Source organism: Protopterus annectens, chromosome 5.part1, assembly GCF_019279795.1.
Source record: "Protopterus annectens isolate FY-2018-M chromosome 5.part1, PAN1.0, whole genome shotgun sequence".
Taxonomy (NCBI): Eukaryota; Metazoa; Chordata; order Ceratodontiformes; family Protopteridae; genus Protopterus; species Protopterus annectens.
This window is the reverse complement of record NC_056736.1, coordinates 258678292-258693776: the sequence shown is the minus strand read 5'-3', so window position 1 is coordinate 258693776 and position 15485 is coordinate 258678292. Positions and strand designations below refer to the sequence as shown.

The window sequence follows — 15485 nt, the reverse complement described above, 5'->3', positions numbered from 1 at the left end:
ACAAAATATTGTGAAGAAATAAAGATGGCATGATCTGTACAGTGGTACAGACAGAAGAAATGTTTAAAAAATTGTGTGCAGTAGACTGCACAGAGCAGGGGCAGGATTTAAGATATCAATTGATGCAAGTATTTCCAGAATTATGGGTTAAAGATAAAACAGACTGCGGTCTGGTTGCCAATGCCCACTGTAAGGGCAGAGGAGCCTATAGACAGGTTACCACCTTACCAGAAACAGTGCCCCATTCCACAAGAAGCAGTAGAGGATATTCTTAAATGGATTACAGACTGGGTAAGGAAAGGTATTATAGTCAGAAAATCAAGTCCATGTAATTCACCCATGTGTCCAGTAAAGAATAAGGATGGTAGTTACAGACTGGTATTAGATTTGAGGCTAGTAAATAAGTTCACAACTCCAGCAACACATATTGTGCCTGGTACACCTGAAACTGCTGTTAAACTAGATCCACAGAGTAAATGGTTTACAGTTATTGATTTAGCAAATGGATTTTTTGCTATACCTCTAGATGAATCTTCACAGAAACGGTTCGCTTTTACTTTTGAGGATACACAGTATTTAATGACATGCCTACCAATGGGTTTTGTAAATTCTCCAGTGCTGTTGCATCAGACATTGGCACGGGTACTGAGGCCATTGAATTATGGCATTAAAGCGATACAATATAAAGATAATATCCTGATACAGATAGAAACAGAAGACAAGCATTTGCAGATGCTATGTGATGTCTTACTTGCTTTACAGAAAGCTGGGTTCAAAGTTAATGCCAGAAAAATGCAGTTAAAGCAACAGAAGGTCAACTTATTGGGGGTAACTGTACAACCCCAGGTTTGGTCCCTCTGCAGGGAAAGGGTGCAATCTATCCTGAGCATGCCCTTACCTACCACCATTCAGGATTTACAAAAGATTTTAGGAATCATGAATTATAATAGGGAATTCAAGAAGATTATGCAGTCTTGACAGACCCATTGTATAAAATGATTAATGTCAAGCTGCCCAGTACCACAATTTTGGTATGGTCAGAAGAGGGAAAGAAGGCAGTGGAGACACTGAAGAAAAAGCTGGCAGTAGTTTCTGAATTAATCATACCAGCAACAGAACATCCATTTTATTTGCAAGCAGCAGCAGGGAATGACAGCATTTCTACAGTCCTCCTACAGAGATACCCTCATACCTTACAACAGGGAATTCAGACCAGGCTAAGAGCTATTATCTTTTTCAGCAGAATGTTGACATCAGTGGAGAAGGGTTATCACCCTTGTGTAAAGGCTTTGTTAGGTATATATTGGAGAATTCAACAGTCAGAATTTATAACACAGTTCTCGCCAATAATAGTGAAAACATCACACCATACAGTCAAGATCTTATTGTATTCAGACAGACCCAGAGCTGTTAATCAAGCCACCTTATCTAAGTGGATTACAGCTTTAGAACAGAATAACATTTCAAACAAGAATGGGGAAAATATTACCTGTCTCAACAGTTGCTTTATGAAGGGACGCCTCATGTTTGTGAAGAACAGATGGACAAGGTTCCTAATTCACCTTTTTCAGACCAATTTAATGCAGAGGCTAGGTGTGTGTATGTGGATGATTCAAGATTTTATGAGGAAGACACATATTATACAGGATTTGCAGTTTACACTAATACTAAGCAACCAGAGACTCATATGATTAAACTTCTGGGTATCTGTCAGCCCAACAAGCAGAGTTGAAGTCTGTGTTATATGATATAAAGCAGTATGGGGACAGTCAGTTAAACATTATTAGTGATGGCTCCTATGTGGTAACAGTCCTTACCATATATTTGGAAATTTGGGCTAGGAGGGGATTTGTAGACAGCAAAGGTAAACCTTTACAGCATGCAGCAGTTCTGAAGGAATTAAATGACTTAGGGTAGAAAACAGAAATAAATGGAGCATCTGCAAATTAAAGGCGCATCAAGTAAAAGACAGTAATCTTCAGATTATTGGCAATTCCATAGCTGATGCAGTAGCAAAAAAAAAAAGGATTCCTCTATATCCAGTGCAGTGGGAGGAGATTAAGGTGGAAGGTGTAACAGAGGTGAGCCAAGTAAGCTCAACAACAGAGGCAGATGTGGCAAAAAATCCAAGACATGCAGGGGGATGTTGATGAAAGGGCACAATGCGAAGTTGCCAGTCCAGTCCCTGGAGTAAGGTTGTATGTGTATAAAGAAAAGCGTGTGAAGCACTCAAGGAAACCAAAAAACTCCAACCAGAGTGCAATAGCCAAAAGGAACACTCGATACTTCTTAAAAAACTTTTAATGTTACACAAAAAAATTTCACGTTAACGCGTTTAAATCCACAATACTCTCATGCGTTTTCATCCAAACAAATGGACTTCATCAGACAACCATTGATATTTCATTTACCTATTATATACTAGCATTCATTAAACTCTAACCAATTAAAATTTGAAAAAACTTTTAAATGTGCAAATCAACCTTGTCCAAGCCTCATGAATATTCATTAGTTAAAACCATTTTATGTGTATAAAACAGAACAAGGGGAACTTTTGCCATACATATCAAAATTATTGGTTAAGCAGCTAATCAAGTACAGTCATCAGCTACTGGCTCATGTAAGTTTTCACAAAATCTGACCTATCATAAAGTATAAGTTTTGGAATCCTCAGCTGAAAACAACTATGTAAAGAAATTCAGGAGGAGTATATAATATGTCTGCAGACTAATCCTACATTGAAAAACACTCAGTTGCAGAGTCCCAGTTTCAGAGGAAGCATGGTACAGTATACAGATAGATTTTGAAAGACCTCTTCCGCCAGCAAAAGGGGGTTACCGATACTTGTTGGTAGTGTTAGACACTTTTACCAAGTGGGTGGAAGCTATTCTCACTAAGGACATGACAGCAAAAACTACAGCATCTGCATTATGGAATAACATTTTCTCCCACTGGGGATGGCCCCAGATCATTGAGTCTGACAATGGTACTCAGTTCACAAGTCAGGATATGAAAGAAGTGTGTAACCTGTTAGGGATACAGCAGAGATTCCATGTTCCATATCACCCACAGTGTAACTGAATAGTAGAAAGAATGAATAGGGCCATTAAGGAGAGACTTACTAAAGTTTGTATGGAGAAGGGACCTAACTGGGCTTGGATTTGCCAGTTATTTTGTTGGGAATAAGAGCACCACCTAACGCTAAGTCAGGAATTTCACCTTTTGAGTTAATGATGGGAAGAAAAATGCCATTGAATTTTCCCTTTGTCCCATCTTTGGGTTCACAGCATTCTTTTTTACTGTGACACATCATCAGGTTTGGTTACAAAAACTTTGCAGGAGTCCATCAACAACATGAGTCTATTTCATACAGGCAGGATGTACAAGATGTTAGGAGATCCAGCTGACGTTGTACAGTTGAAACAGGACCAACAGTTCATGTTAAAGGAATTTGTGTCTGGGAGCTGTTTTGCCTCTAATGTATCAAATCAAGAGGAGTGATAAGAATCACAGAGACAGGAAATTTAAAATTGCACACATTGATCAATTAAAGCTCGTTAAAGGTATGGATGCAAATTCAAGAAAATTATACTGCTTTTTGAGCTGCAGAATATATTGTCTACTTTGGATTTTTTTTATTATAGTCTTTTGAAATGAACATCTGTCAACAGCAGTCATCCAGCCTTGCACAAGAAATGGGCGAGGGGGGGATTGGAAGGCCTAATTTTACGGGTCTATATTATATATTCGAATGCTTAAAAGTTCGAATCACTAAAGATCGAACTTTGGTGATTGAACTTTCAAATCTTTGAATATATTAAAAAAATAAAAAAAAAAACAAAACAAAACCTAAAGGGTGTAAGCAGGGAGGCTTCCCTACATGGGGGGCTGCACCTCCCACACCCCCTGCTACTTAAATATACCACCTCCAAGATCGCGCTACAGTGTAGGAAATGGGAAATTTTCCATTTCCGCACTGTAGCACACTGAAGTGCGATCTCAGAGTTGGTATATTTAAGTAGCAGGGGGGGTGTGGGGGTGCCCCCTGCTTAAACCTTTTGCTTTTCTTTTTTTTTTAAATATTGTTTTTTAATATATTCGAACATTTGAAAGTTCGATCACTAAAGTTCAATCTTTAGTGATTTGAACTTTTAAGCATTCAAACATATAATATAGACCCTAATTTTACAAGGGACACAGCAAAGGACATTGGAACTGTAGGGAGGCCTTTCCATTTCCTTGTGACGATGGCATGTAGGGCTCACATTGGTATTGTTGCTTGGCTTGATTGTGTACTTTGCAAGGTGGGGGATGCTTCATTTATCTAGTGCAACTGGATTACAAGCAGAAGAACTACACCAGAAGATGACAAGTGACTGTGAAACAGTTTATGTGCCAGAGAATGAATTGTTTACAGTTTATTGTTTTTTTTGATGTTTCTTTAGATATAGTAGAGTATCAATGGTATAAAGATATTAAGACATTGTGTGCATGGAATGTTGTAAATGTTACAGACTTTTTAGTAGACAGACAACTTGCCAGTAGAATGTATATTGATTTGTCTCAAACCTCTGAAGGTATATTTTCTTTAGGGTTGACACAAGTGTATAAGGCATATGCAGGTTTGTATTCATGCAAGGTAGTGACATTACAATATCAAGTTTTACAGGCTGAGTTTTGGGTTCAGGTTATAGCTCCAGAACATATCTCCAAAACATCAATGGGCAAAGAGGGAAGTGCGAAAATGGAAAGACTGGTATCCACCTTATAATACATTTACTAAGCTTCAGTTTACCTGTGCACATGCTTTCAATGTATCCTAATGTTGGATTTGTGTGCATGTGCCAGTGGCAGGGAAAGGTATTCCTCTAGTACCAGTTCCAGTTACTCTTCAGGAAATAGCCATCATGCCAGACAGGTTATATAATAAAAAAGGGAATAAACTGAACAGTACAATATTTGAGGAAATCAGTGTTAATAGTACCCACTATTTAACTCTGTGGTCAACAGGAAAAGGGTTCATTTGCTATAAGAGAGAGGAATCATGGTATAATGATGTACCAACTAGTGGTCATATTAATTATGATAGCATTAAGCATCATAATATCACTCTGTAGCTTGTGTATTGCCAAGATTCTAGTGGAAGGTAGTGCAAAGCCCATATGTTCAAACCAGATTACGGTAGTTGCTCATATAGACATGATGCATTTGTGAAGTGACTACAAATGTAAGTCCCTGTAGACTTTCATCAGGGACCTCAGGGGCAACTGTTAGATTAGGGTCCTCCATTTTAAAGTAGTTATTAAGCATTATGTAGGATAAATGTAAAATATGTAGTGTCAGACATTTTTGGATAGACAGTTTATTAGAAAGTAAAAATAAGCATGAAATGTGCAGAAAATACAGAAATACAGAATGTTCTTTTCTCAAGGGAAAGATACAATCTTGCCAGCTACAGAATGTTGCTTAATGGAATGTTAGATTAAGACCAGGCCTGGAAACCAAGGTTGCCAAGGCTAAGAAGGCATGTAAAGCATTGCAGGGTTTTGGTATTATTAAAATATACTTCAGATAAGTAAGGGAAGTCAGTCAGTTAGTTCATTTGACCTGACATCACAGAGAAGATTAAGCTACAATACAGACATTCGACCCTGAGTACAGAAGACAGGTTAAATAAAGACTGTTACAGTTTACATCATTCAGGACAATCAGAATAATGTGCAGAAACTTTGGATATATTTAGCAGCACTGTTATTACTAGCCAGAATTCCAGCATTTCTACAGACTGTTATTGTTTATCAGCACTGTTAATGAAGATAGTATTCAGATATTGTGAACATCTAATAAAGCCTTATTAAATGAACTACAGTGTTTGCAGAATTAGTTGTGAAACGTACACAAGACTTGGCCCATAAAGGAGAGACTGGCAACTGTTTAGCACGTGTTTGGGTAATTAACAGATAAAGACTTTTGTTTCAGTCACATTTCAGTTGTTTCTAGTTAAATCCAGTATAATACAGTCTATTCAATTCTTACAGGTAGATTATAAGTGCAATATAATGTTTGCAACTGGGAGTATGTCAATATGGTTTGTGATATAAAATGCTTGCAATTAGGATTGTGTTGGTGTGATTTGTTTTCATTTGTATAACTATATGATTGCCTATGTCATAAGTGATGGTTTAATAAAGATGTTTCCTGTTTAAAAAAAGGCAGGAATTGAATAATTTCTATAATGTCGCTTAGGTTATATGATCTATAGCAATATATGTGAAGTATAATGTTTGTAAGTGGGAACTTGTTAACACAGTTTGATTACTTTTATATAAATGTGAATTTGTCTATGTCACAAGTGATAGTTCAAGAAAGGTATTTTAAAAAAAATCTGTTTCTATTTAGAATAGTTTAAAATGTAACCTCTGTGCATTTGGGATTGAAATCATGGCACTTGTAATTGCAGGTAGATTGCTGCTTACCTACGTGCATCTGAGACATCATCTCTGTAGAAAAATTGTTTTCACAATTGTGCTTTTCGTATAAATGTCCTAAAATATTTTTTTTAAATTCAGTTTTTAGTTAGCAGTGGAAGGCTGGTATGCTGTTTCTAGCAGTCAGTCTTTAGTTTTAGACAAGTGGGCATATGTAAAGTTATATTATCCTTAAATTATGCTTTAGAAGAAAAGTACATTTGGAGTTAAAAATAACATGCTGTATTCTAAGTTAGGTGGGAGTGTGAGATTTAGAATCTTTAATTTTAGGCCTTCAGTTAATCAAATTTATTATTGCTTTTTTTTTTATTTAAAATAACGATCTTTTGAATGCTGCATGGGGAAATAAATGCTGATACATTCCATGTGCTTCATCATCTCTTTGCTTGAGTATTTGCATTTTGATAGCATTATTGCATTTTGTCTGATGAGGATTTAAGCCTGGTGGACAGTTTATGCCTCTGTTACTTTGCCAACAGGGTGTACACTGAATCCACATGGAATGAAACTTTTCCAGACAGAAAAAAAAACATTTTGATACCTTAATATCATCATCTTCTTTTGGCTGTTCCCGTTAGGGGTCGCCACAGTGGATCATCTGTTTCCATTTCTTCCTGTCCTCTGCATCTTGCTCTGCCACACCAACCACTTGCATGTCCTCTCTCACCACATCCATAAACCTTATCTTAGGCCTTCCTCTTTTCCTGTTACCTGGTAGTTTCATCCTTAGCATCTTTTTCCCAATATACTCAGCATCCCTCCTCAGCACATGTCCAAACCAATGTAATCTTGCCTCTCTGGCTTTGTCTCCAAGCCTTCCAACCTGGGCTGACCCTCTAATATACTTATTCCTAATCCTGGCCACCCTCATCACACCCAGTGCAAATCTTAGCATCTTTAACTCTGCCACATCCAGCTCAAACTCCTGCCTTTTTGTCAGTGCCACTGTCTCCAACCCATATAACATAGCTGGTCTCAATACCCACTTGTAGACCTTCCCTTTCACTCTTACTGGTACTTGTCCATCACAAATCACTCCTGACACTCTTCTCCACCCACTCCATCCTGCCTGTACTCTCTTCTTCACCTCTTTTCCACACTCGCCATTACTCTGAATTATTAATCCCAAGTATTTAAACTCATCCACCTTTGTCACCTCTATTCCTTGCATCCTCACCATTCCTCTATCCTTCCTCTCATTCACACACATATATTCTGTCTTAGTCCTGCTGACCTTCATTCCTCTTCTCTCTCTATAGTATATCTCCATCTCTCCAGGGTCTCCTCCACCTGTTCCCTACTCTCACTACAGATAACAATGTCATCTGCAAACATCATAGTCCACGGGGACTCCTGTCTGATCTTGTCTGTCAACCTGTCCATCACCATTGCAAATAAGAAAGGGCTCAGAGCTGATCCTTGATGTAATCCCACCTCTACCTTAAACGCATCCATCACTCCCACCGCAGACCTCACCGCTGTCACACTACCCTCGTACATATCCTGTATCACTCTTACATACTTCTCTGTCACTCCCGACTTCCTCATACAATACCACAACTCCTCTCCAGGCACCCTGTCATATGCTTTCTCTAAGTCCACAAAAACACAATGCAACTCCTTCTGACCTTCTCTGTACTTCTCCATCAACACTCAGATAAAACATTGCATCTGTAGTGCTCTTTCCCGGCATGAAACCGTACTGCTGATCACTAATTATCACGTCCCTTCTTAACCTAGCTTCCACTACTCTTTCCCATAACTTCATGCTGAGACTGATCAATTTAATCCCTCTGTAGTTACTACAGCTCTGCACATCACCCTTATTCTTAAAAATTGGTACCAAAACACTTTTTCTCCATTCCTCAAGTATCCTCTCACTTTTCAAGATTTCATTAAACATTCTGGTTAAAAACTCAACTGCCATTTCACCTAAACACCTCCATGCTTCCACAGGTATGTCATCTGGACCAACAGCCTTTCCATTCTTCACCCTCTTCATAGCTATCCTTACTTCCTCCTTGCTAATCCATTGTACTTCATGATTCACTATCCCCACATCATCCAACCTTCTCTCCCTCTCATTCTCTTCATTCATCAACTCCTCAAAGTACTCTTTCCATCTCCTCAACACACTCTCCTTGCTTGTATGTTTCCCTCATTATCCTTTATCACCTTTACCTGCTGCACATCCTTCCTAGCTCGGTCCCTCTGTCTAGCCAATCGGTACAGGTCCTTTTCTCCCTCCTTAGTGTCCAACCTTTCATACAACTCTTCATATGCCTTATCCTTAGCCTTCGCCACCTCTCTCTTTGCCATGCACCTCATCTCCTTATACTCCTGTCTACTTTCTTCATCTCTCTGACAATCCCACTTCTTCTTTGCCAACCTCTTTCTCTGTATACTCTCCTGTACTTCCTCATTCCACCACCATGTCTCCTTGCACCTTTCTAGCCGTCTCCCTTACTAGCTCTGCTGTAGTTACCCAGCTATTTGGTAACTCTCCACTGCCACCCAGTGCCTGTCTTAACTCATCCCTGAACTCCACCTCACAATTACCCTTTTTCAATTTCCACCATTTGATCCTTGGTGCTGCCCTCACACTCCTCCTCTTCTTGATCACCAACGTCATCCTACAAACCACCATCCTATGCTGCCTAACTACACTTTCCCCGGCCACCATTTTACAGTCTCCAATCTCCTTCAAACTGGCCCTCCTACATAAGATATAATCCACCTGTGTGCATCTTTCTCCACTCTTGTATGTCACCCTATGCTCCTCCCTCTTGTTAAAATGCGTATTCACCACAGCCATGTCCATCCTTTTTGCAAAATCCACTACCATCTGACCTTCTGCATTCCTTTGTTTAACACCATACCTACCCATCACTTCCTCATCCCTTATGTTCCCTTCACCAACATGCCCATTGAAATCTGATCCAATCACCACTCTCTCATCCTTGGATACAGTCATCACCACTTCACCCAACTCACTCCAGAATTTTTCTTTCTCATCCATCACACACCCAACTTGTGGAGCATATGCACTAACAACATTCATCATTACACCATCAATTTCCAGCTTCATAAACATCACTCTATCAGACACTCTTTTCACCTCTAATACTGTTTTTTTGTCCTAGCAGGGTCAGTTCAGAGACTTTAGGTAGACAGTGGGTGTGGGGACTATTTGTGGATGAAATGATAGGCGATGAACAGTAAGAAGACATTTTTGTGTTCTGCTGATGAAGGCTTTTTGCGTTCCATTATTTTTTTAGAAATTATATAGAATAATTGTGAATTAATCCAAATGTCTGCGTTTCTGGTTTATATTTGATACTGCAACAAAATTAATGTAGATTCTGAACTGCATTCCTACATGAAATACTACAATGGTTACACGTGTTTGCAAACATTGCATATAACACAAGCGAATTATGTACTGAAGTATTTGCTTTGTTTTTTTTTTCAAAACATGTAGTTTTTTAACTTGCAGTGTTGTTTTTAATTTATTGAACTTTTTCACAGAAATTGTTTACTTAGAAAAGTAAGTTGATAGTCAGCAAAGAGGATGAAGGTTGTGAACTGCTAACAAGTTATTTCCTGTGGTACAGAGTTTGATTCCATCAGCCTTCATTTGCATTTTATGTGACCTTGAGCAAGTTGCTTAACCAGACTTTATGGCATTTGGAAATTTGGACTAATCTCTTGAATGGTCACCTTGACTGTATGCCTAGTAACTACTTATGAACCTAAAAATTACCTGTGTTTATTATGGTACTTGCTGTGGTGATGTCTCCTTCATTGGGACTCTTTCCAAGGTTATCATAATGATTATGCAGGCTATGCCACCATGGAAGGGGACTGCAACTTGACATGGGTAACCAATCATATCATCCAGGCATGCTTTGAAACAAGTGGCACTTACTGTTTGTAAATTTGCTATGTGCTGGACAAGAGTTACCTACCGCCATTACCACAGTCATGCCACAATGAAGAACAAATGAATGTATTCAGCCCCCACTTCCAGTGTTTTACACAGCTCCCCCACCGCTGGTCTACTTTCCAGACTGCACCCCCCCCCCCTTAAAGCCCTGGATATGTCACTGCAAGGAGAGATAAGGGATATGAGAGATGATGAGACTGAGAAGAAGTCCAAGGCAGGGATAATTAATGTTGAAGAGCGATCTGTGAAAGCTTGCAGTTCTGGCTGGGTGGTAAAGCGTATACATGGCAAGGAATTTAAGGTGTTGATTCAAGTTCAGGTCTTATATCAGAAAGTATAGGATGTGGGAATGATAAGAAAGAAAGAAATATAGAAAAGAAAGACAAATGTTAAATAAGCATACATGGTTTCTTGAAAAGTGATAAAGTTTAATAAAAGTAGTATAAAAAACATGTGCACATTTAATATACTAACAGAAGTTTGACTAACTTGATATTTGTAAGGTCCATAGATGTGTACTAGGCTAATGGCCTTGGGGCCTTTACAAGTCTAGCCATAGGTTTACCCTGGCATTGTGCCACCTGACCTTAGTTCCCAGTGCCTCTGTCGAGTAGAGCCACTGGAGTTATCCCCAGGCTGAATTTTCTATAGGTTCATAGGTATAAATAATCAGCCCTGCCAAGTCTCAAACCCAGGGCACTGTACACTATAGTCAGTGCAATGTACCACTACACCATTTGAGTAAGATAAAGATGAAGGTTAGAGATCATGCAGGAGACAGAAGGAAGGATAAAAAGACTATAACTGCAAAGGGGGGGGGTAAACAAGCTTTTTAAGATTAAGGATTGGAATATGTTGTAAAGTGCTGGAACTAAAACAGGGGGAAACTAATGGGAACAGATGGGCCATTTAAGAATAGTGGTAAAATTAATAAACATATACTTCACTCAGAGAATGTGAGAACGAAGAGCTTTTAGCTTACAATTATGAATTGTAGTAATATAATATTATTTAATTATTGGGGATTTTAATATTGATATGGTAGCTAAGAAGATGAGAAACCCTATGGCAGGAGATGAGAGAACACATAACAGATGTAGAATTATCAAGGGTGGAAAGGGTAAAGGATTATTATTATTATTTTCATCCAAGATGGCATATGTTTTGTAGAGATGGCACTTCTTAAAAGGACTTTTCTCTAAGTATTAGATTGGTAGCAAAAAAGACAGTATCAGAGATTGTTAACCAATGGATGAGACTGGGTGACAGTTCTAAGGGGAGATGTATAAAAAGGATAACAAAGAATATATGGAGAGAAAAATACGAGTGCTATAAAAGGGTGTTAATAGATGAGTTATGTACTAATGTGACCAGAGAACATCCATTTCAAGCCTGCTGGGGTATTAAGGAATGGATATGTCAGTACATTCAGGATAAATCTAGGCAAAACAGAAAAAAAACAGTCTAAGAGATATAAAAAAATCAAAGTAACAGATGAAGTTTTGCACCCAGATGAAGGAGGGATCAAATCAGAAATAAGAGAAAAGATGCAAAGGCAGTGAGTGAAGTATGGAGTGAAAACTTATGCCAGCTGTTCCCTGAGATGAGAATTTAAGCAAGAATTATAAGACAGCAAATCTGTTAGAGATTAATGTAGTAAAGAGAAAGGTCTATAAAATGTTATATGTGGTTCAGAAAAAAGTGGAAGCAAGGGGAACTTGAGGTATACTGAAACTTGTGGAGAAAGATATGTTAAGTGGAAAGTAGTGCTAAAAAGGTAGAGCAAGATAGAAGGTTATGACTACCTAAATGCAATGTTTTATGCAGCTGTTTCCCAGTTATAGTAAAAATGATAAGAGTGCACACATCGTGTTTCATAATAATATGAGGAAGTACAAGAAGAATGAACCCAATAAAGAAGTACAAGGGGTTGGGGGTTGGCATACTGGTTAAGGAGTTTACCTCATGGACACAAGGCACAAAGTCTGATTCTTACCTTTGAAATGAACTTGGCTAAGCTTAAAATAGCCTACAATGGCAGATAGACTAGTACTTAAATAAGAACCTATGAATATACAATATCTTGTTATCGCTAAAGAAGAGATATGACTACCCAAAACAAGAAAAAGCAGTGGTGAATTTTATTATAATGGAGTGGGAGAGACAAAGAGGCAGAATGCTTTATTTCCATTGGAGTATGAGTGTTAGTGGTAATAAGAAAGAGATTGAAAGGGAACCAGTTGCAATTAAGTAAGGTCCTAAAGGACGATCATTGCATGATAGCATACCTCTTAACCTCTCAGTGCAAGAAATCTGGACAAAGCCACAAATAATGGAGAACAAAGACCCCAAAATAGGGACAATTTTTAAATATTGCTCTTACAAACTTAGCAAGTTGATAGAAAAACAGACTTCGCATTAGCGTGTGTTTTCTGAAGGATGTGAAGTCTGAAATTCAAATGTCTGCCTTTATTTTCTGACTTTAGCCCTCAATGATTTGCAAGAAAAACACAATTATATGAGAAACAGACCAAAAACACAAGACAAAAATTTGGACATTCTGTGAAAATCTGGATAGTTGACAGGTATGCATGACAGCATTTTCAATGAAAAATGCAGCTGAATGCTGGGGAATTCTGGAGGAATGCAAATAAATAAAAACAACTCTGCTTGATTAAAACAGTATGATAACTAAAGCAGAATAGAAAAAAAGTGTAAGAAATCTAAGTGCTTTATTATTTTCAGCTATAGCTTAAGATGTTAGTGGATTATTTTTTTTTTTTTGTAAAAACAGAATATGAGCAACTGGTAAATTTATGCCCAAAGAAAAGTGGAAATACCTCAAGAAGTCTACAGGGATGAAGTAAACAGCAGAATAACTCTTTTTTGCAACATGACTATCAAAACTTTTTCCAGATGTTACAAAAGACTGGAAATAAGTGCCGTAAGCATTAAAGTGTGATATATATATATATATATATATATATATATATATATATATATATATATATATATATATATATATATATATATACACACACACACACACACACATATATATATACATATATATATATATATATATATATATATATATATATATATATATATATATATACACATATATATATATATATATATATATATATATATATATATATCTCACACTGTGGCCACATATGTATAATTTTTATTTACAGCATTATGTATGCCATATTAATTATTCATCATATCAAGTATTGGCAAACATAAGTGCTTATTGATATCTATGAAGGCAAGTCATCATGCTTGCAGAAGAGGGAAAATGTAATGTGGAAGGGATTGATTTGGTCAGATACAGGGTCATTTCAATTCAAATGAAGCTAGTAAGCTAATGACATAACAAACCAGGATGTTGTGAAATAAATTTGTCATTTGTTATGCAGCATTGATGTAAACACAGTAAACAACTACATGCAGCACATGGACCTGATCATCAAACAGTCATTCAAGGTCTCCCAACAGAAACAAATTTAAAATACATGAGTATGCATTTTTGCAGGAAAGCACCACCTCTTGCACCCCGCACCCCTATCATTTATATACACTAACTCTTAATTGCACAGACATGAAGAAAGGGGGGATTAGCTTGTAGTCTGTAAAACTGTTTCCCCTTCTCTGTGCTTGCACAGTCTCCAAATTAGCAATCGAGTAGTGAAACAGTTCTGTTTGGTAATTATAACTTCTGATCCCTAGCAACACTTGACAACAGATGCATCTTAGAAACTGAACCCAGTGAAGTGACATTTTCTTATCTGGTCTACAACCAGGAGTCCTGTTCCCCACTGAACAGTACATCCCATTAATAATTAATATACTCAGGATAGACTTTCAGTATTAAGGCAGCATTTCTGGTAGTGACATTGCCATCCATGGGAGCTCTGTTTATACCATGGTACACTAAATTATAATTTTATGAGCCTTCTGTGAAAATGTGTACTGCAGAGAACATAATATACTATGTAGATACAACCATGCTAGTCATGCTGGAAGTAAACATTAATGCCAAAGGAGAACATCTGTTCAGCCCTGTTACTAAATCCCCCTTGAGAATAAAGTAAACCTATACTTTAAAAATCACTTACTAGTACTCTGCTAGGCTGCATGGCAGAACAGTTTTATAACAGAGCTGTGGCATACCTCTGACCCCAGCATTAGTGACTGTGCTTAACTAGCAGGCAACCAGAATGACAGCTGACTGTGAGTGACATTTGGCTGGATACCATATCATCCCAATAATCCCACTGCACGCAGTATAGGAGCTCACCCTCCACCCAGGAAATTAAAGCCTGTTCCATGTCACACAGTTCTTACAGAGGGTCATTTCCTAGTTAGTTACTGACAAGGCTTCACTTGGCCAAAGCAAGGTTATTAAGTTTCAGCCAAGTGAATGTGGTTGCTTGAATTTAGGTGGGCAACAATATCCAATCAATTTACACCATATGGCATGTTTAAAAAAAAAAAAAATCATGTCAGAGCACGAGCTATAGACATTTAATACTAAAGACATTCAATAATATCATAATGCTTATTTGTCTGCTATTAAAAGCATCCTGACTGGAGGTCTGCAGTGTAAATTTCAGAATGCTTACCTACAATGCTTAGTTTCACTGTTTTTCTGACTTCAACTTTGTCTTGATAAGAAACATAGCAGTCGTAGTTTCCTTCATCTGATATTTGCGTATGTGATAATTCCAAGGAAAAGTTAATTGCATTGACGCTGGTCCGGTTAACATATATTGGTGATATATGTTTTGTCTCTGGAATTCCATTCTTCATTGAAAATGCCACATCCTGACCCCTCTGCCAGTACGCATACTGTGATGTACTGTAGTCACATGGCAGTGTAGCTGTGCTCCCAAATTTAACATGCACTGTCATGCAGTCAGCTTCCCCTGAAACAGAAGATGAGATGAGACACTGTGTTAATCAGTCTATTTGAATAGAAACTGTGTAATATTTTAAAGGACAATTACATTCAAAGTAAAATCTTACAATATATTTCCCATCTG

General features: G+C 37.7%; 1 protein-coding gene across 1 annotated transcript in view; it reads right to left on the bottom strand.

Moving 5' to 3' along the window:
• The window catches only part of CD80 (CD80 molecule), a 167273-nt gene extending 151912 nt beyond the window's left edge, over positions 1-15361 (bottom strand). Inside the window, exon 1 of the mRNA XM_044072933.1 lies at positions 15066-15361. Within this exon, the coding sequence (XP_043928868.1) occupies positions 15066-15354 (289 nt within the window). The 5' untranslated portion in view covers positions 15355-15361. The remainder of the gene's footprint in view (positions 1-15065) is intronic.
• Between the last annotated feature and the right edge of the window lie 124 nt (positions 15362-15485).